The sequence below is a fragment of the Tetrao urogallus genome (assembly GCF_951394365.1).
Source record: "Tetrao urogallus genome assembly, chromosome: 9".
In the NCBI taxonomy this organism is placed as follows: Eukaryota; Metazoa; Chordata; class Aves; order Galliformes; family Phasianidae; genus Tetrao; species Tetrao urogallus.
This window is the reverse complement of record NC_136822.1, coordinates 22573211-22595142: the sequence shown is the minus strand read 5'-3', so window position 1 is coordinate 22595142 and position 21932 is coordinate 22573211. Positions and strand designations below refer to the sequence as shown.

Here is a 21932-nt window from a genome sequence, read left to right as displayed (position 1 = left end):
GATCGGAATCTGTAAAATTCATGAGAGAAACACAGCAGTCAGAGCTTCACCTTGGAAATCATTATAGTGATACATACCAGGAAGTGGAATCATGCTCCAGAATATATGTATCAACCTCAAATCTATAAAGGTAAAACAGTGTGTAAGTAAAATTTAATTATTACTTCTTACGAAATAGCATGATGTTGTCAGTTGCATATTCCGTCATGACCAGAATAAGAAATGTACCTTTCAGTACTGGGCCATACCTTCTACTTCAATTAGCCCTTCAACTGAGGCATTTGGGATTTGAAGCCTGGTTCTGCTTATTACATATTTGCTTTTCTTGTAACTCTATTGGCTTAACTTTCTTCTCAGTGCACGTGTGTGCCACCAAAGGGAAACTCCAATGCACTGGATACACTGCTTACCTAAGATTATTTCAAAAATTCTTCTGAAGCTTCTTGTTTTTTACCCTTTGAATTACTCAACAGCCCAGCTCCTAAGAGCAGGGGGAGGGCAGGGGCTGATGCAGGTCACATTTTCCGAGGGACTTCCTCAGTCAGTTGCTATGGTGTCTGAGCAGAGATGAGGTCTCTTTCAAGTCACCTTCAAACAGTCCTTGACAAACACTGCCCTCAAATGTCAAGCTGTCACTGAAATACATTAAAAGTTCAGACAGAATAAACAGAGGAGGAAGACTTTTTTTTTTTTTTTCTTAAAAGCTATTACAAAATAAGCACTTAAAAATGTAAATCTAAATACATTTCATAGAGTAATAAATGAAGACACTTTGAAAATTACCAAATACAGGAACCAGGAGTTTTCTCTTAGCTGTTATCTACTGAGTAATTACAACTTGGGCTTCCAGACACTTCAAAATGTTTAATGATGTAAGTCACTGAAATAAAATACAGACATTCAGACATTCATACATGATCAAATTTACAGACTCATTAAAGAAGATGTATTTATCACACCAGCAAGAATACATCCTAGAATTAGGTCGAGCTCAGGGTCACAGCTATGCAGATTTTTAATGCCTCCAAACCTGGACACAACCTAACTGTGCCCGTCAGAGAAAGTGACCAAACTGAGGCAGTGATGCACTGCATCCTCCCTCACAACCTTCTTCTGGATTGAGCACGTCTGTTGCTACAAAGCAACTTTCTGAGCTCATCCTACAAACACAAAACAAAGCAATACATCCAGAGACAGCAGAATGTCTCTGTGCTGCATGCACATGGATATAAACTATTCAATAGACTGATTGCTCCATCTACTCTAGTTTCTTGTTAAATCTGAAGTGTAACACAGCATTGAGGGGTAATAAGAGCCTTGAGACAATCCTATGAGAACCTTTGTTTTCACCTTGGAAGAGCAGCACATGAAAAGCACATCTGGCACAGAGCGACCCATCCCCATCACAGCCGCCTGCAGTCTGTGACCCTGATTCTCCTCAGCTCTACATCACTGTCACACAGTGATCATGGCAGCAGGCCTGTTTTGTGGTGGTGAAGTGAGAAGCAAATCACCTGTTCTTTCCACACCTCTGTATTGAACACAAGCTGAGCTTGTTGGCCCTTTTGCTCTACCTGTTCACAGTCCATAAAGGAATGCTAAATAGGGCTGTTCTTACTTTTCTATGTTCGCACTGAATGGATAACAGGGTGACTGCAAACACCTAAATTATTATGTTGTCACTCACTGAAAATTGAATCTATTAATTAAAGAAGTGGTGTAACTTTTAGTCAAACCTCTGAAAGCCCTGCTGAAGTCTATTTCTGTCTAGCTAAAATGAATGACAAAATCTCAGAAAACGAGCTCTCATCAAAAAGCATTAGACTTAAGGACTTCATTCACTGTTTTAGCATCGAATGTGACAAGAAACAGTCTATTCACAGGCTTTAGTTTGATTGGGCTCTAGGGCTTGGGCTTGGGCTCTAGGTTTCCAGTAAGGCAGCATAAGGATAGGCTCCTCCCGAAGGTGCTCCAGGGCAGGAAGCTAATGTGGGCAACCAGCCTCAAGCTGAGGTCAACAGGTAAGCTGGGTCTCTAAGTTTGGCCTTCTTGAACAGCCCTGTCCCCTTTCCTAAAAGATCAAGGAGGCAGAAAATGGCACACTTTAGAGTAAGCAGCATAAAATCATCCAACATCTGACACACTCGATGAAAGAAATGTCAAGCCATGAGAACACATTTTCACAGCGTTGGTCTTGTAAGATGTGCATGCTAAAATTTCAGCCACCCACATTCAAAGGTCTATACAATGGCCACTTACAGAGACATTACGTATCAATCACGTATGGAGCAGTGCAAAATTAAACCATGTAGGCCACGTACGATCCCTAACTAAACGCATGGCTTAGTCTTAGGCTTGTGCTACATATTTTCAGTAAATGTTTCAAGTCTGGCACACCAGCAGGAGAACTGCAACAATCACTGAAACCTGTTACATCTTCATGGATGCAGAGCTGTTCTCTCATTTTCTGGCTTCCCTAAGATCACCCAATGCCAACAAGCATGCAAGGTTGTCTTTTAAGACTTTATTTAGGATTCCTTTCAGATGCATGTCTTCCTCAAATAAAGAGATACGTAAATAAGTTGAACTTCATTACGCAAAGCTGCAAAGCACTGAAGCATTTGTTTTCCCATTTGTAAATGTTAACTATTTAACAGTGCACCCAAATAAAAATAATTTATATGCTAGGAAAAAACAAACCCAAAAAACCAGTTGGCACTGTATTTGTTAGGGTAACTTGAGTCAAGAGGAGCAGTGTCTCCTGAATCAGTTTAAATGTTTAGATTAAATGTCTTTTAATTGCTGTTGCCATCTTCTTCCCGTTTTCTGTACGCTTTATTCAACATCTGTATTTCTTCCTGATAACCACCTCTCTCCATGTGCTGCTTTTTACTGTTCTGCCGGTGAGCTTCCACCGTGTCTGGAATTGTTATGTTAATATCGCTGTCAGGATTGTTTGATGGTATGAAGAGTGAGTAGGAAGCAGTTTCCCCTAAATCACATGAGACAAATCTGTTTTCCTTCCGTGAGTAGCGTAGGGATGGAGATCTTACCTGTGTGGAGGACTGGCTGATATTACTGATGATGGAAACAGTATCCAGAGCCTCTTCATTGTCACAAATTTCCAGAACCTCTAAATGAATTTTAACACTGGTGTCAGCAAATGAATTAGGACACTCCTCTGGGTTGGGGTCATGACCAACACTTTTAGATCGATACACTTCGATTTTCTTTGAGGTGGGTGTTATCTTTTGTCCTTCAGTGCTTACCTCGTAGGTAGACAAGGAGAGAGTTTTTCCTGTGGGTGCCTGAAGTGACACAGTTCCTTGAAATGCACACAGAGGAATAGCTAAGGCCCCACCTGATCGCTGTAAAGAGAAAGAAGGACCATTACCTAATGCTAACTTCAGAAGCTAGCATCTATTACAAATAACCAGTCACGCTCAGTTTGTTCACTTGTTTTACTGTGGTAGGCTTTTCCCTGCATTGTTTCAGGAAGCCGGTATTTAAGTTAACTGTACAGTTTACTGAAGAATATAAAAAGTGTTCATCATCATGAGCTTCAGTATAAAGAGTGAAGTCTGAAGTGACTGTGATCATTTACAGCTCATGGACTCCTTATGGTAACAGTCCAGCGTTAACATTTCATTGCAGCCAGTCCACAATGAGACAGCCAGCATTAGCAGGCACCTCTCTAGCCAGTAACAGCAGCGACCTCTTCAAGTGTCTTCAATGACATGCTGATCTCCTGAGGCTCCATTCAGTCAGCAAAGGAGAGAAATGGCAGCAGAGAACTTTACAAGAACTGCACCCCATGCTGACAGCACCTGTCTCCCTTGGGCACTTAACTAAATTGGGTGCCACCTAGCAACTGAGCTAAAATCCCTGAAACAGCTTTACAGATACCATTCAACAATTTTTTCATATGTATACTTATCATTTTTATGATGGAAATAAGTATAGTATCAATAGGAAATCTATAGTAGGAGTTTTCACCACGGTGGTGGTCAGAGGGTCCATCCAGGTCTCACTCCCTCCCACGTTTCACACAAGTCCTAGACACCAATGTGGATTTCTCTATAGTGCAAAGCTGAATTATCAGCAGAGAAATTTTCATATGCTTGAAGGTATAGAGATAAAATTTAGTTACAGCTCTGTAGTCCTAAAGATCACCCTCAAACAAAGAATTTCCAGCAGTTTCAATGAAAGAAGTTTCAAGAGGCTGTAAATAAATGAAGTCATTATACAAAGAAATCACCACGTGTGCCTACACGGAGAACAGAAGCAGTCTGCTCCTGTGTGGACTGTGGCTGCTCACTCAGAGGCCAGCTGTTATGTGCTCCTGTTCACAGTGCTGCAGGACAGATCCTGCTCTCTTCCTCACCTTACAGACTGGCATTTCTAACTGTGGAGGTCATCCATTCAGTGATTCATGTTGCAGAACAAACAGGCTCGTCCTCACCTACTCTGCTACAACTGGGCTTTGACTGTTTACTGAGAGGTGCAAGGATTTGCATCCAAAACCAACTTCTTATTCACTAAAAAAATACAATTAAAACAAACCTCAGCTTTGCCAAAGGCACATTCCTTGGCAGGCGGTGGAAGCACTGGCCTGGGACAGGGGAGATCACATGGAAGGGCTGCACTGGTCAGACAGAAACATACAACAGAGACTGCTGAAACTGGGAGAAGTGGCAGAAATTTCCCACCCAAGGCACTGAAAAGCTGCCAGCCACAAGGTGATTCACCCTCATCACACTTCTGCACTGTTCTTGCTATGATGCTTTCAGGGCTCCTTTTGTTAAATCTACCTCGGGTACCCCAGATCACTGCTATGTGGAGTGCAAGTGTACTCCTTCAGTGCTGCAGTTCCCTCTCCAGCTGCAGTGCTTCCACGCTGCCTGGAGGAGCAGATCACCAAACAGAGGCCAAACTTCCTCCTCCTGTCCTTCCTCTCTATGCAGACACACACAGGGTCCCTCCTCGGCAGCACAGACCTTTCTGGAAGATTTGGGAATACAAAAAAACAGTACAGCAATCATGGGATAAAGTGAAAAAATAGCAAAGCATGACATGAGTGGAGCAACCAGAGGAAGACAAATGGTTGATTTATCAGGATGTGGAAGTCTGAAGCACTGAAGAGTTTGGATAGCACTCATATTTCTTCCTGTACAGTGCAAGGGAGGGCTGAGATGAGACAGAGACAGCTGCCTAGGAGAGCAGGGATGTCTCTTTGTCTGTGGATGCTGGGACAGATCTACCTGCAAACAGAAGACAGCCCACAGAAACCCTACAAACAGGAGCAGTCTTCCCTTGTTTACAGGGAAACACTGAGCACACCCTTGGAAGCAGAAGCTCCAGTGTTGTCCTCTTGGTTTACTGACCTATCCTGTGCAAACAGTGTGAATACAAAGAAGGAAGAGGAGGAATAGGAAAAACAGGTCTAATACTGGCAGCAGGGAGGAGTGTGAGCACTGCTTAGATGCTGAACAGAGCTCTTCCACTTGGAACAGTCCTGCTTATGTTTCCTTTCCAGTAATACTGAGAAAGTGAGTAGAGACATTTCAGGTACTGGAAAGGTGAAATTCTTCTTGGGGAGCTGGGAAAAGCAATTACTTGCTCATTATTAAAGGCAATGCTGTGATGAGACTTCCACAGAACAAGGCAGACCTTACAACCACACAGCTCAATTAAGTGACACATTACCTCACCTTCACTAAAGAGCATGAGAAGGAAAATAGGTTTCATTGCGTGCAAAAATCTTGCCAGACTGTGCCTTAACACGGTCCTTCGACAAAGAAATCTGGCTGACAAAATGCTAGCAGCTGGCTTGCCCTGCTGGGAGGAAATCAAAGTTGTATTAGTCTCCTCAACATATCTGTCAGACAGAAACGGTGCTCAAGTGTTCTTCTCATACGCAGTTATGGAGACAACAGTTGTGCTGTGCATTGAGGCAGCAAAGAACCCACACATGATTGTCAGCTGCAGCATCTCACTGCTAGCTCCCAGTCACTGGTGGGGTACTGGGGCTCCTGGAGAACAGCTCTGTTAAGGGCAGGCACCAGCAGCCCTTGTTTTAAAGGAATGGGGCACTTTTTAAAAGCACAGTGCTGTCACTTATGTTTTCTGTAGTAACCAGGATCACTCCTCCAGGAAATATGTAAGTGAAACTATTTTCTTCTCTATTTTCTCTCTAGGAAGCTCTTGTCCACTCATCTTCCACCCCAGATGCTTTACTAATGCCACCAGAGGACAGGGCAGCAAATTCAGATCTGGATAAGATCAAGTGGGCAAAGCCTGCTAAGTGTTCTGAGCAGTGTTCACAGAGGTGCAAGTTCAGTTTCTCTGATAGTGCAACACACTGAGCACAGAGAGAATAATTTGGTAACATGCATTTAAATGGTGTTTCCCTGGACACTGAGAGACTGCTGGGTACAAGCCCTGCAGCTCTGCTTCCAGCCCACCTCGCTTCAGCAATCAACACTGGAAGTCCTTGCAGGGTCAGTTAAGCGTGTCTGCATTTCTGGCAGTTAATCAAGCTCAGAGTCTGAAGGACTGTCTAAAAAAGCACTTACATTATGCAGAAAGACATCAAAAGAATATGAAAAAATAGGTTAAATAAGAACTGATTACTTTGCTGCAAGGTTACATTCTGCTATATAAAACACTACAGATTTGTCACAGTGTATGTCAAGATGGAAGATCTGTCTTCATTTCTGGTAGTTCTGAAGGGTTCCTGGTCGGAAATGCTCAAATGTTTCAATTCAAAAAATCATGGTATTCCCCAATCAAAACACTCTGTAAGCCAGAACTGCCATCTCTATGCTGAAGCTGGCTTTCATTGAATCTCCTAAGATTTGCCCAGTCTCACGGAAGTTACAAACTAGCACTAAGCCCAAACTCTCCCTCTGGAGGATTGTTTTCTGCAGGCTTGCATCACAGAAACATCAAGGTGGTAATTTGTGAGCTTGTTTACTCTATTTCCCATGCATTTCAGCACTCAGGAGTGCTGCAGGATCTCCGAGGCTGTGACGCTCACCCCGAGCTCCCTTGCCAACAGGAGCTGCCCTGCCTGGTGCTGCTCTGTGTGCAGAGCTCACTCCCGCTGTGTCTGGTTGCAAGGCACACTCCTGTGCTGCTCCTGCTGGAGGTGGCCGCGGGCTGTTCTGTCTGCTGGAATCTGGGACAGAGCTCTCTCTGGAGGACTACGTGTACCAGCACATGCATTTTTCAACAAGCCAAGACCAAAAATCACAATGAGGTAAATCACAAATGTACTTGTTCCTTAAGGAGTGCCGATGCGTTCCGAACAGAGAAATCTCTACATAATTGATAAAGCAAATGCTTTCCTTATTAAATCAAATCATCCACTTCCCATATTTCACAGAAGAGAGAAAACAGTGGTTGCTACGAGGCCAACCTTCAGCAGCATCACTGCAGTTTCAGGCTGGGCTCTCCTCTCCCATCCTGGCTGATTCCAGCAGGTCCAGGTGAGCACCCTGACACAGGGGAGGTTTCAGCCTGCGCAGGGACAGAACCACATCTTACAGCCGCTGGTCCGGGCAGGGCAGTGAGAAAGGGCCCACAGGAGTCACCCGACTTACAGCTTTCATGGGCCCTGCTGGGCCACCTACAGAGCGCAGGACAGCCACAGTCTGCCCTGAAGAGAAAGGAAGTTTTTGACCTGTGACTTTTTTGAGAAGGGAGGAAAGGGGAAGGTAACTTTCCTGCAATCACTGTATTTATTTCTCTTCACAAACCAGTAGAAAAGAAAACAAAATGCCCTTTTCTATCTGGCATTCAAAAAAAAGTGGTTATACTTATGTGAAAAATTAATAAAGGAGTATTAAGCTCAAAGTACACTTCAGGAAATTTTTTTTTTTATTACTTGTGAAAGCAGAGCCTCATTCTACATGCTGGTGAGCACCTCCTGAGGGTGTATGGGACCCCCTCTGCCCCCTTAGTGTCTGCAGGACTCACAGCAATTGGCAGAGCTGGGCACTTACAGGAATGTTACAGTATGACTGTCATGAACTTTGAATACTGCTTCTGATGCTATTTACATCTGACTCTCAAAATAATTTGTTTAAAACTGTAGTTTACAAGTGATCAATAACTTCTGCTGGAAGAAGCCAAGAAAATTCCTTAAGGGTAACACTAATATTCCAGGTACCAAACACTTCTACATGTATTTTGATTTTCTATTAAATGTGGCTGGATTCATTGTCCTACGCAGAGCTTAAACTCAGTGGTCCCAGTTTTTCAGTGCCTGGATTAAGTGTACACTTCCCAGGATTTCTTGTTAATATTTGTTCCATGAAGCAAATCCCTGCCAGAGCAGGCAAAGGAAAGCCTCACAGCTCCATTATCCAGATGGTTATCAATCAGTGTTTCCTTTCCTGTGACCAAAGGTGACTCTGTTCCAGAATTAAGTTCTTAGCTAGGAAGCCCTTGCTAGCAACTGAAATGAAAAATAAATAAACTGTTCAGCAACTTACATGACCTGAGTGGTGGCTCAAGTCATCCACAGCCCAGTTTGATTTTAATGACAATAAGTTGCCACTGCATTACTGTCAAGGCCAGTGGAGAAGAAAGGTTAACGGGGGAAAGAAAAGAAGCGTGTTAACAGCCTGAAATTGCAACACGATCCAAGGGAAGCAGCACACCTGGAAGATACTCCAGTGCACCTAAGGTAAGAGCTCTCCTCTCTGACTATGTGAAAAGGATGCATCCTCAAAACAGACACCCAACATTTGCTGTAGCTGCCCAGGCCTGGCTGCCTGGTGCTACGTGAGGTGCCTCAGAGCACCTGAGATGTGCTCAGGAAACTGCCAAGCATAACACAGGGCTGGAGGGAGAGCTGCAGCCTCGTAAAACAGCCACTGGAGCACAAGGCAGCTGATGAACTCCTGCAGCCTCTCAGCTGCTTCAGTTGACTCCAGCGTAAGTTAGTTGGTAATTTGCTAATCATTCCATGAGTCACAGGCACTAGAACACTAAGACAGGTACCATCAGCATTAGAGGGAGGCAGAGCTTATGTCAGTGCACATCTGCCTCTGGGAAAGGCAGAAGAGCTTTGAAGTGAGCTCACAGAGCAGGAATCGTCCCCCAGTGCTGCTGAGCAGCACAGTGCAGGGCCATGAGCAGGAGGCACGTTTTGCTGTGTCCTGGTCCAACACCACTGCCATGGGACCACGCTGCCTCCCAGACAAAAATGTCAGTACTATGAATAAAGCTCTAATGAATTTGTATTCCTAATGACTTTGATGGAATATGGACTCCAGCTAAAAAAGTTTGATTTCAGAACATTTCCAGTAAAGATTCCATCATTTCCTTTCAGAGACAATGTGTTTTCTGTTAATTTCAAAACAGAGCCTTAGTCTTCCTCTTTCCAAAATTAATTACTACGATGACTTGCCCTTTGAGAGGCTGTCTGCAATAAATTTAGACTCAACTCAGAGTATGAAAGAATAGACAAGGTCACCTCAGATGACCTGAAAGCCTGGATTTGTTACTGGTCCGCCCCATCTGGACAGGCCTTGGACCCAAACACAACAGAGGTACCCAAGGTAAGAAGAAGAAAGAATACCAGCACTGAGGTCAGAACTTCAGTACTCACCTGTCTGTGCCTGAAGCAAATGAGCCCAAGGCAGTCCTTCAGTACTGTATGGGAGATGATACACTCACGTTAATTCCCATTTCTGTAGCAGCTGCAAAACCAAGCCTTGCCCTTTTCTCCACACATGGTGAAGTTTATTTCATTTATGTACTGCCACTCTTAGAAAAAGTTCTGAGGTTGTTTGCAAGCCCCACTCTAAGAGCCCTTCTGCTGAGCAGCAGGCACTGTAAAGTTAACCTGAATGTGTTTATGCTTTCTAGGAAAATACAGTGATCAACAAACGTGGTGAAGAAAAGCACAAGCCCTTAACATATGGAGAACTTGCTAGCCTAGAATGTACTGGCTTTACTGGAACAGCTTTTATTACTCCTACTCCATTAGGTGGCATTAGACTCAAGATACAAGGATCCCTTGAGGAGAGAGCACTGCTATCAGCCAGTGGCAGCTTCCTGCAGCAGTTAGAAGATGGAGAAATGCTACACTGATTCCAACCACTATTTGAAGATACAGGATGAGAACGTCGCCATAAATTAGCACAGATGCAGCTGTATGGCTGGTGGGAGGCAAATATAACCTTCAAGTCCATTCATCGTTTACTGGAATGTTTACAGCCTACCTGGAGCAAGACAGACCCTGCACATTTATCACTGCTAAAAAAACTTCAAACTCCAGACACAAAGAGATACAGCACTGACTCCTCCTAAGTGAAATGATGTGCACACTTCCCCATTCTCTTTGCAGAGAACATAAATACATGCTATATATAGAGTCTTTTGAAAGAGTTTGCTTGAGGCAAACCACAAAAGGAAGAAAAAATTCAGCCTATGAAGATTGCAAGCCTGGCAGATTTCCACTGCCTGAAGGCTCCTAACTAGAGGCAAAAACATACATGGCACATTTATGGACAGGAAAGGGGGATACACTGCTTTTTTATAAGATATTAAAGGTAACCTTCAACAATGCAGCTGAGAGAGATTTAGAAATGACAATTTTTGGCCTCCCTCTCAATCACAGCTGGCCTATATAGGTATCAAATAAAAAACACTGCCACATTCTCCTTTCATGCCATTTTCCTTCCAGAGAAATCACCGATGGAGCCAAACTTTACTCCCAGAACTGAAGGTGAGAGGACAACCAGCTACAGCATGTTCCATGACAGTACCATCTTCCAAGCAGCACACAGCTTCAACAGAAAATCAGACATCACATGTATTTTCTGGCAGTCTACTGTCCAAAAATCTAAATCAAAGTGATTAGTACCTTTCTCAATGCTTCTTTATGGTCTGAAAATAACAGGACAAAAAGTTCTGCTTTCAAACCATGAATAAAAATGGGCAGCCTTCTGCAAGGTGCCTGCTGCTCAGAGACTGAACAAAATGTCATCTGCTGCAACACTTCTCATCTCGTTTCCCTCAATCATCTCAGGCAAGTGAGTGGTGCCGGCCAGCTGCTGTGCCTTTCCCTGCAGCCAGCACTAAAAAACATTCAGCTCCATTAAGAGTTACTTTCCCATGAAGTACTGGAGTGGCTGTTGGCACTGCACGTCTGAAATACCAGCAGCTCTTGTAATCACAGCTTTGGGAAGACTGTGACAAAATCCTGCTAGTTATAATGGAGTATTTACTAAAAGCTGCAATGCCTGCACTCGGGGGCTGATCCAAAGCACCCGATAACCACCTCTGCGACTTACAAACTTTGATAAAATGTGCCAGGCTTTTTTTGTCTCTTTTGATGATGTCTGAATAACCGAAGGACCCATCCACACCTGCTTCTGACTTCCCCACTTCCAAAGCTATGCAGGGACGCTGCCTGGCTTCACGTCCCCAGGTCCTGCTCCCCTCACCAGCAGCCCACTCCTCTCACCCACCTTTTCCAGCCGGGCTGCAGATGAGCTCCACGGCTGCAGCCACTGCAGGGCTGGGCCTAACCAGAAAACCTTTGTGCTTTTATCTCCCAGTGGGAATCGGGGAACTACTTCAAATCTGCAAAGATGAAGTCTCTCACAAAGATTCACTGCTTGTGCTATTTTAATTACCTTTTAGTGATCACTTCTAGTAGCTGATGAAGTTTTAGCCCAGCGCACAGCCTTGCATCATTAATGCTTGAACACAGCTGAATGGTTCAGTCCTGCTACACCACAAGCCACTCTGCAGCTGTACCTGTACCAGGTGATGGAGCAGCGCCTCGAGCTCTGTGCTCTGCTCACTCTTCAGTAGAGATGCACTCCTTCTCTGGGCCATTGCCTACACCTAGTAGCACAAGCTGCCTTCAAATACGATGGAAATCATGCCAGAGTTCAGTAAGATTTCAGCAGGTCTGTCGCTGCACAGCTTTCTGGAGTTCTGAGCAGTGGCCTGTACACAGGGCTAATCTAGCCAGTATGTCATGCCTACTCTGTGGGACAGAGGAATAGGAAACTCAAGGATTAACATTTCTTCAGTAACTCGGAGAATACCACAGAAAACCATCGTACGATGATTACAACCATCTAACACCTCTGAAAATCTCCTGCTATAGACAAAGAGCTGGGAGGAAACATACAAGATGGCTCTGAGGGACAGAAAAAAGGGACATATCTCCAGAGCACTGTGTGTGGTTCAGCCTCTTGACTTCCATTAGTGATAAAGGGGAAAACCCAGCTACGTCCTTACCCTGACAATGCAGCCCAAGAGGATTTTTTTGCCTATAAACACTGTTTTACTGCACAGCAATGCACGCAGTATTCCCACCTCTGCCTTCATTTTGTCAGCACAGTCATTGCCATGTGCAAGCTCTGCAGCAAGACAAGATTTATGGAGGCTTTCCTTTTGCACTCACCTTTCCCATGTTGCTACAAAGGCAAAATGACAGCTTTTAAGTGAAAGGGCTGAGTAAATTTACAGGAAAGTACTAGAGAAAGAAAGAAAAAAATGGACATGACACAGCAGGAAATTGCTTGAGGGGAGAGGTGAGAAAAGGAAATAGGTGACATTCAACTCTTCAAGTATCAACATGCAAGAAGACAAGTCTATCATCCAAAGTCACCTAATATTTAAGTCAGCATTTCAGAAAAATGTCCTCACTGCAGGTGGACGGTATGGTCTTTATAGGTCCCTCCCAAATCAAGGAACCTGTTCCATTCCATTCCATTCACTTCTATTCTATTCAAGCACTTTACATGTATTATGCCATGCTGCTCCTTCCACATACTTCTCAGTAACAGGGATCCAGCTCTCAAGTCGCCCTCCAGCTGCCCTCGGGTTTTGTTCTGTTGAAATGGAGGTCCTGCTGCATGCTCAGAGAGCAGGACTTCTACTTCTGATAGGAGAGCTACCTATCAGCGCCTGGCTGCGAAAATATATCTGGAAGAAAGGCCAACACGAGCCAAGGAAACTGCTGCATTTCTTTAGAACTTTGATACACTATGGATAAAAACCTTTACAGAAGAAGTTCAAAGATGGATTTTCTGTAGTAGCAGAGATGAGTGGCTGCTTCCTCCCCTTCCCTCCTCGCCACCTGTCATTCGTGTTCCCAAAGTATTTGTGTTAGGAGTTTGGCAACTTCTAACACAAATACTTCACAAAAGCCAATAAAAAGGGGTGTTCGTAAGCTAAAAGCACATCAGTGAACTCTGTAAGGAATGTATTTTTCCCTGTAACTACACTAGATTCTGTTAAATTTGCTGGTACTTACTCATCTATTTTTAAAGGCTTTCAAACCAGGTAGTAGAACAGAAATGATATCGAATTTTTGTGTGAGAAAAATGCATTCTGATTTCCTGCAGGACAAATCACCGCCCTTCTTCAACAAGTATGTGCAAAGGGACTGAGGTTATGTATCCTGGGCTGCATCGCCAGCAGGGAGGTGATCCTGCCCCTCTGCTCTGTGCTGTGAAACCTCACGTGGGTTACTGCATCCAGACGTGGAGTACTCAGCAAAGGAGAGATGCAGAGCTGTTGGAGCACATCCAGAGGAGGGTCAGAGAAACGATCCTAGGGATGGAACACCTCTCCTAAGAGGACAGGCTGAAAGCTGGGGCTGTGCTGCCGGGAGAGGAGAAGGCGCTGGGGAGACCTGAGAGCAGCCTGTCAGTACCTAAAGCAGCTGTAAGACAAAGGGGACAGACTCATTAATAGGATGTGTTGTGACAGGACAAGGGGAAATGGTTTCAAACTAAAGAAGGAGAGATTTAGATTGGATATAAGGAAGTTTTTTTACAATAAAGGTGGTGAGGCACTGGCACAGGTTGCCCAGAGAGGTGGTGGATACTCTGTCCTTGAAGACACTCACAGTCAGGCTGTTCAGGGCTCAGAGCACCTGACTGAGCTGCTGGAGTATTTGTTCACTGCAGGGAAGTTGAACTAGATGAACTTTAAGGCTCCTTTCCAATTTAAACAATTCTATGATTTTATGATTATATGTTTTTGTCACTAAGTTCTCAAGCTGACTCCCTGTACCCTCTGCTATGTAGAAATTCAGCACATGAGAACACAGTTACCACACCACTTGCAGCTATACAGAGAATTTATCTGTAATTGCTATTCTTCCTCCTACTCTAAGTTATTACAAGTTCTGCTTATTGAACAGAAAGCTGGAAGTACTCTAATAAGCACATCTATACTTATTTCTGTTATCAAGCACTTACAATCTGAAACTACTGAAGATGAGGGACTTTCATCCTGTTAGGATAATCATCCATTTCCTGGGAAGGTATGCTATCTTCTCCCCAGTTGGCAAGCTTAATTGGCAAAGCAAGCAGAAGTACATGACCAATAAATGCCAGAGAAAGTCTCTGTCCTTAACACGGTGAATGATGGTGAGACAAGGAGAAAGTGACTTTTCTTAGATACTCGGGCACTTCCTGGCAGACTGAACCAAAGGGAAGGCTTCCACCTAATTTAATGTTTGGCTCCAAGTGATCTTTCACTCAACATATATCCGAGAAGTGCATTGAAGTTCTTTTTAGAAGGCTTGCAGGAATTTCATACACTGCCCTTTTTTTACCAGCAAAGCAAATGACAGCACTGTGACACTCTGAAAGCTTGTGCTGAATGTCAGAAAGAAAGAGATCTGTAACTTAGAAGCCCTGAACTTTTAGGCCATAGGAGCCCTAATGCCTGGCAACTGCACACTGGGTTGTAACTTGGAAAATGTCAGAAAAGGATGAGTTAGGACTCCTTGTAACACAAGTACTCAAGAAGTCTGTCCAAAAGTGACATATAAAGCCCGGGGCACATGCAGCCAGCCGCATGCAGTCATTGCCAGCTGCTTCCCAACAAGATGCTTCTACCTGTTCAGAGCAAAGTCACAGGTCTAGCAATTTGAAATGGCAGCCATGGGAAATGGGAAAAGGAAACCTGTCTGGAAACTACAGCAAGGAGAGCCAAAGGGAGATAATGGCACACAGCAGGGTAGAAGAACTCGGAGATTAAAAACAGGTTCAGTCATCATTTGCTTTTGCCCACAAACAGTGGTTCATCACTGCACACTGCAAGGGAGCATTTGATTTTTCATGAAAGGGATGATCAACTGAACCTGAAATATCAAACAAATTCCTACTTTGGCTCAATTTATAAAGTTGTGTTTTTCAGAAAGAGAGAGGATTCTGCTATTGAATACGAAATACATCTTATACATCTCATCTATGCCCAAGGGTCTGAGCAACCTGCTCTAGCTTTCAGGTCTGCCCTGCCTGGAGCAGGAGATGGATTAATTGACTTCCAGAGGTCCCTTCCAGCTTGAAGCGTTCTGCAGCTCCTGTGCTGTGGGCTTCATGCAGGATCTAACCTCCTTCACATGGAGTGTAATGCCAAACATCTACTGAACGGCACAGAGCACAGCAGAACCCTCAGAGCTCACCTAACACCTGGCTGGGCAGCCTGGCTTTGGTTTCTGGCTTCTGGCTTTGGCTTCTAGTTTCCGGCCTCCTGCTCTGCCTTAGTGGGGAAGGTCTGAGGTAGCAGCAGGTGTCACAAGCCAGATAAGCTGGGCGAGGCTGCACCCATTGTGGGTGCACTGAATTGACATGTTGGAAAGATTATCAGAAGCTCCAGTTTTGCAGAAAAGGCAACAAAAGCACGAGTTTCCCCTAGCTCAGCACTGCCTCCAGAATATGTGGTTCCCTTAAACCATAACAGCAATAAAATATTTTAAAAATATTTTAACATCCCCCATTTTCATCCTTAGACATCTGTTTTCTGGCTGCTCACACACTATGAATTGAAAGCTGATCCTGACTGCTTTTAGATTCCACCAAGAGAAACTTGCAAAGAGTAGGCAAAACTGTCCCTTCAGGTACCTTAGCCAATTTACAGTACAGTACAGAACTGTGACTACGTCACATCTAAAACATTCAGATGATGTCCTTACATGCACACAAAACCACACCGGTTTATTGAGAGAACGGGTCTACATCTATGCTGCCAGATCAGTGTGTACGTTTATAATGCAGACCAAGATTTCAAACTGGAGCACAAACACCACTGCCTATGGAAGGCACCCACAGCAGGTGCAGGTAACACAAGGCACCACTGTCCTTTTACAGTCCTTAGACAACCCTGAGATGTTTTCCAGAGCCCAGTATGTGAAGAGAGCAGCATGTAAACTCCACAGGGACAAGCAGCTGCTGCACATCTCTATTTCTACTAGACGTGGGCACCTCATGCCCATGTTTGGCCTTTGGTTGGTAACATCAGATTTTTAGGAAACAGAAAACTTCGTACTCGCTGCCAGGCTAACAGATAGTTGACAAGGGAACCACAAACGATCTTTATCTTTTAAAATTAAGACATTGAACATTTTTCAGCATTCAGCCTGCAATAGCTGTTGTGACATTTTTGCTCTTAAACAAATACTGACTACAGAAAACAGAAGCTGGCAGTTCTCCTGTGTTCTGACATGAGATAATAGCTGTCCTTTTGCTGGATCCAGTTTCAGTCTGTCGTTCCACAAATGGCAATTCTGGGCAATTCTCTCTCCCATCTTTTTACTGCTGAACCCAACTGAGAAGTTGAAGCAGAGACTCTCAGCATGGGCACTAACAACAAGGATTGTCATGGCAGAACAAAAGTGCCTCCAACCCAAGGAACTCCCTGATCCTGCTGTTGCTGACAGGGGACATCAGCCTGACAAGGATAGGATTCCTCCAATGAGGACTCAGCACTTGGAACAAGCAGTGGCTATGCAATCTGATCACTAAGAGCAAACCCCAGCTTCTGTGGTAATGGGGGTAAGTTCAACAAGATATATCTATAGGTGAAAGAGTCACAAAGCAAGGAGCTCTGTATTAGTTGTAGATGATATGTCCTTAAAAACTATGGGTTCTGATACTTCTCTTAAGCTATGAGAAGCTCTTTCAGATTCTATAAGCAGACAGCAAACATGAGGGCGCAGAATCAGGCCCCCTGTGCAAGAACTACAGCTGTGTTCATTGACATCTTTAAGAAACCATTAAATTGAAGTACTGACATGTTAGGACTCCACCTTCAAAACCTTTTCTCACAGAGCTAAAAGATTACTCAGAATTTCTTCTTCCTGATAATTGTCTCCATTCTTAAGGAAATGGATGAAAAATTCCTAGGCGTCCTCGTGATTTGACTGAAACTTGCATTCGTCTGTAGTTCCACCACTCAGGTTTGTTTTCAGTTCTTCCTTTTTCCCTACACAAAATGTAAGCATGACTGAAATGTCACCAGATACTTGGAAATACTCTTAAAAATACAAGCTTTTGGAATCATCTGGAGAGAAAAATCCTATTCGTTAAGATGAATTAATAAAAGTCATACTGAAATCTTGCTAGATTATGCAGGTATATGCAAGGTAATAATTAAAAACCTATGATCAAGGAGACAAATGAGGGAGCACTACAGGACCAGAACCTGCAATAGGAGTGAAGTTACTAAAATACACAACACTGAGTAAATTTTCTACTAAAAATAAATACGCTATCAACAGAACTAACAGAAACTTCATTATAAACAAAAATTACGCCTTACTGACCAGTAACTATTATTACAAGAGAAAAATAAGGGCAAACGCCCACTTTACCTGCCGAGGGGTCCTCTCTGATTTACTCCGGCACCACTCCCAGTCCGTGAGCTCTGGTTTGTGGCCCTCCTCGTGCGACAGCCTCCTCTCGGCTCCATCCGCGCTCCTGCCCAGGCTCGAGGCCGTCTCTCCGCGCCCCCCCGCGGCGCCGGGCCGGCCGCTGTCCGTGGTGCTGAACCCCGCCGGACCGGGTCTGGCGCCGTCCGCGGTGCTGAGCCCCGCGGGGCCGGGCCGCAGGCTGTCTGCGGAGCTGAAGCCCGCAGGGTCCGGCCGGGCGCTGTCCGTGGTGCTGAGTTCTGCCCGCGCCGCGCCGCCGCTGCCTCCCTTCGGCGGCTCGCAGGGCTTCTCGCAAACCAGCAGGTTGTGGCACGACGTGGATCTACCATCGCCATCGTGGTGGTGGCTCTCGGGGGATATTCGATAGATTCCGTAACTGTGCTGGAAGGAAAGGTTGAATTCGAAACCTCTGTGTTTGGCTGAACAAAAAGGAATGAAATGTTGTATCAGGAAGAGTCAAAGTCAACAAGGGAAATGACATTACGTACGTAATTAAACTTACATTCTAAAACATGGAACACATACTCCAGCCCCAGAGATAACCCAAACCCAAACCCACATCCCATTTTTTAATGCATACTGCTACGCATAAAAAGAAAGAACAACTAAAAATCAATATCTCAGATAGCAGTGCCTTGTCAGTGAACTCAGAAATGCTGCATTTTGAAGTATAAGGATTCCAAGAAACTGCTAGGTTGCCTGCCATTTTCTTGGTGCATCATACTTTATGAACTACACACAAAAAAGTATTTGAATTTTGTAATACCTTTCTTTTCCCCCCACAGCCTGTTTCAGCCACAGTCCTGAAGGTGAAAAATTGTACAAAATGAGGAAATGTTTCTGAGTACTGAAAATCGACCTTCAATGCAAATACTTCTCTCAGAGTACTTTAAGAGTTGTATTCTCATTTGTAACTCAGAATACAACACCTCTGCACAGACACATGAACACTGGAGATTTATTTCACAAATAACTGTGAGCAGGAAATTTATGGGAAAACATTATGCAAAATTTGAGTCATAAATATCACGTTACCCACATTTACAGAAACCTAAATGTGGTTTTCACTAGGGGTAAGTTCACAGAGTTACAGCTGCATTTCTCTGTTTACTGCCTCTCTGAGAGTTACCACATGACCAAGTTCATCACAGAAAGGACAAAAGTCATGTAGCATCTTAGGAGACAGGCTGTGGCACAGACAGCACATTCTCCTGCAGCTGGTTTTACCTGGAGGCACAAGGGAAAAAAAGGCCATCAGAAAATTCTGAAGAGGTTATCATGTAAAGGTCTGCTATTCCCAGTTACCTTCAGGTTGTTTTTATAAGCATGCAGTAAACGTGAAATTTTTGAGGCCACAGCTGTGTAGTACATCTTCAGCTTTGAACTAACTCCACAAACGTACTGGGATAATGACCCTTCCTGGTCTTTGTGGCTTGCTTTCTTGTGTCACTATGATTTCTATTTGTTAGCTATAGGGCAGGTGTGGAAACAACAGCTGTTCTCCTTATAATCTCCTCACAATTAACACTTTGCTTTTTCCCATGCCACAGTTAATGTGGTCCATGTATTTCACCAGTAGAAGTCAGATTCTGGCAGATACATCTTGGAGAGGAGAGGGAAACTGGGATACAGGGTCCACATTCAGAGCTCTGTTGAAAGCTCTGCCAGTGACTTGTGAAACTCAGCAAGCTTCCAAGCCTCACCATCCATGAGTACCAGGCAGCTTACTTTTCTCCAGCCATCTGGCCAGAACGCTGTGAATCGCTCACACCGCTCCAAGTGACGTTTGCGTAATTCAGATACTTCGGGTAAATGACTTCAAGAACTGTTACTAACTTCCTAACTACATTCCAGCTGTACGTCAGCCTCCCAGCCTTACTTTTGAGTTCCTCTGAAGACACAGCATATGAATTCCTCCTGCAGTTTATGATGCAGCCACAGGGCAGGTGGATCCAGTGCTCCGACAGGACAAATACCGGGGTGACGGTGGCAGCCAGCAATGTCAGCAGGAAGCTAAGTGTCTCAAACGAAAGGCTTTGATAGCCAACAATGTGCTGGACAACCATTTGTATCTGAAAGGCAGGACATTTTGAAATTTAAATTGCTTTAGGCACATGATATACTTCCAGGAATAAACAGAACATGAATGTGACACAAGTAAAAGTTTTCAATGTTTGTATGTTCAGCCTAACAAGCTTTTTTCTAAGAGACAGCTGAGAAAACATACTGTCAAAGATTCTCCTCCTCATTCTCCATTTCTTAGAAACCTCTTACTTGAGCTAAACATTAAGTACAGATGCCCAAATACCATTAATACAGGCAACTCACAGTCCAAGCATCTCAGAAGAGACTGCTAGCTCAATCTCTCCTGCCTGGTACTGAGGAACTCCACCTCCTGATGGAAAACAGGAGAACTTTGTATCACCACGACCATGCAGAAGATGCTCTGTGACGCTCTCTCTCAGTTGAGGAAAGCTTAGATGCTGTGTCTATACATACTCCAGCCCCAGACATAACTCAAACCCAAACCCACATCCCATTCCCTCAATGGGATCCCTCCTCCTTCCTAATTATTAATGAGTATATCTGTTCCCAAATATACCAGCGCATGCACATGAAAAACCACCTGCCCCACCACATAGACTCTTTGTATAGAGATTAAAAAGATACATACAAATCTCATTTTTCTAAAAAACTCTCATTTTTCAGCCAGTTTGGCAAAGGACGTGACTCACCGCTATGGGGAGGGGCACAAAAACTAGCTTACTAATATTCACAGACCCTATGCTGAAAAAATGCACATCAGGCAGCTAGAAACACAAAAAGGTGGACCTTATTCATCTCTGTGCTCAGGTGATACAAATGATGCGATGACAGAAACATTTGACAAATCAGTCTCTGTCAAGCCTGCAGAAAAGCAGTTAAATTCATGTAAAGCGGTGCAGACACGTTCAAAAGGACTTTTGCTGACACAATGTACACTGTAAGGAACAACTGCAACAGCTACTGCTCATCTATTTCAATTCATGGCACATCAGTTCCTGCCCCATTTAAACATAAATAAACGTGAAAAAGCAAATCAATCTGACAGTTTACCATCATTGGAAGCCAGAGAATGACTTTTGTCAATGCAAGAATCAGTGAGAATCGTTTCTGGGCAAAGCCCACCGTGAAGCTCCTGCTCTTTGCGCTGTTCATGCATCGGGGCTCGAGTCCACTGCCCTCAGCCACACCTTTCCTAAAAACTGCCTTTGAGCTTAGACACGCATTTGGGAAATGCTTCAGGGTTTTATCCACAGGGTCCACTGGTGACAGACAGGGGGTGGCAGTACTGCAGCCTGCAGGTGTCCCAGGGGTGATGTAGCCTCGAGAGATTTCCTGGTAGTCGATGTGTAATAGCTGTTGTTCATCCGAGCACAACAGCTGGTAAGTTAGAGGGACAGACAGCACTGTGAGGAGGCAAAAGCACAACGAGTAGACAATAAATAAGAACAAGATGTAGGAGCTTGCATGGTCTGTGAAGCAGCCCCATGAGGTGGGGATGTACCTGCCCCAACCACAGAGAGGCAAAATGCAGATGAGCAAACTGATGATCCAAATGCTGAGAATTGCCCACACGATGCTCACTCGTCGTTTCGAAGCACTGCAGTTCACTGCCTCAGTTTTGTTGATGCTATAGAAGTTGTAGGAAACTATAAGAGACCCTTTCAGATTGCTAGAAATGCCCTGGAATAAATATATAAGCGCTGAGGTGGTGCACAGAGGCTGAGGAAGGGCATCACCCGACCACTGGGTGAGCATGAAAATAATCACTGGCACAATGCTGATCAAATCGTCTATTGACAAAGAGGTCACGATCATTGAAATTGTGGATTTATTCTGCATTTTAAGCAGGGAAACTAGTGAATAAATGCTGCCCAGAAGCACTGTGAATGCAATGATGAAAGTCAAGCAAAACAGAAAGACATTCAAAGTTCTCTGCTCATTAGGTTTATCTATAATGCCATGATTTTCAGCGAAGAAGCTTGTCCCATTGAGTGACAAATTACTAAGCATCACCGACATTGTCCTCGGCAAATGTTGCTCCTTGCCTTCTCACTGACTCTGCAAGTTTTCACAAGCTGAAACCATAACTGTTAGTTCCACATCGCAAGTTTGTTTCCTTTCTTTCTTTGTAGCATCCGGTGAAGAAATATTCGGGTTTAAGCTCCCTTGATAACCAGAATAACTC

At 44.2% G+C, this 21932-nt stretch overlaps 1 protein-coding gene across 1 annotated transcript; it reads right to left on the bottom strand.

The window, feature by feature from the left end:
• Positions 1-2795: 2795 nt before the first annotated feature.
• GPR149 (G protein-coupled receptor 149) lies at positions 2796-21766 on the bottom strand (the record flags this gene model as incomplete). The annotated part of the gene is made up of 4 exons (XM_079539953.1): positions 2796-3368; positions 17645-18120; positions 19581-19773; positions 20798-21766. The coding sequence occupies 4 exons, from the start codon at positions 21764-21766 to the stop codon at positions 2796-2798; spliced, it is 2211 nt and encodes a 736-aa protein (XP_079396079.1).
• Positions 21767-21932: the final 166 nt, after the last annotated feature.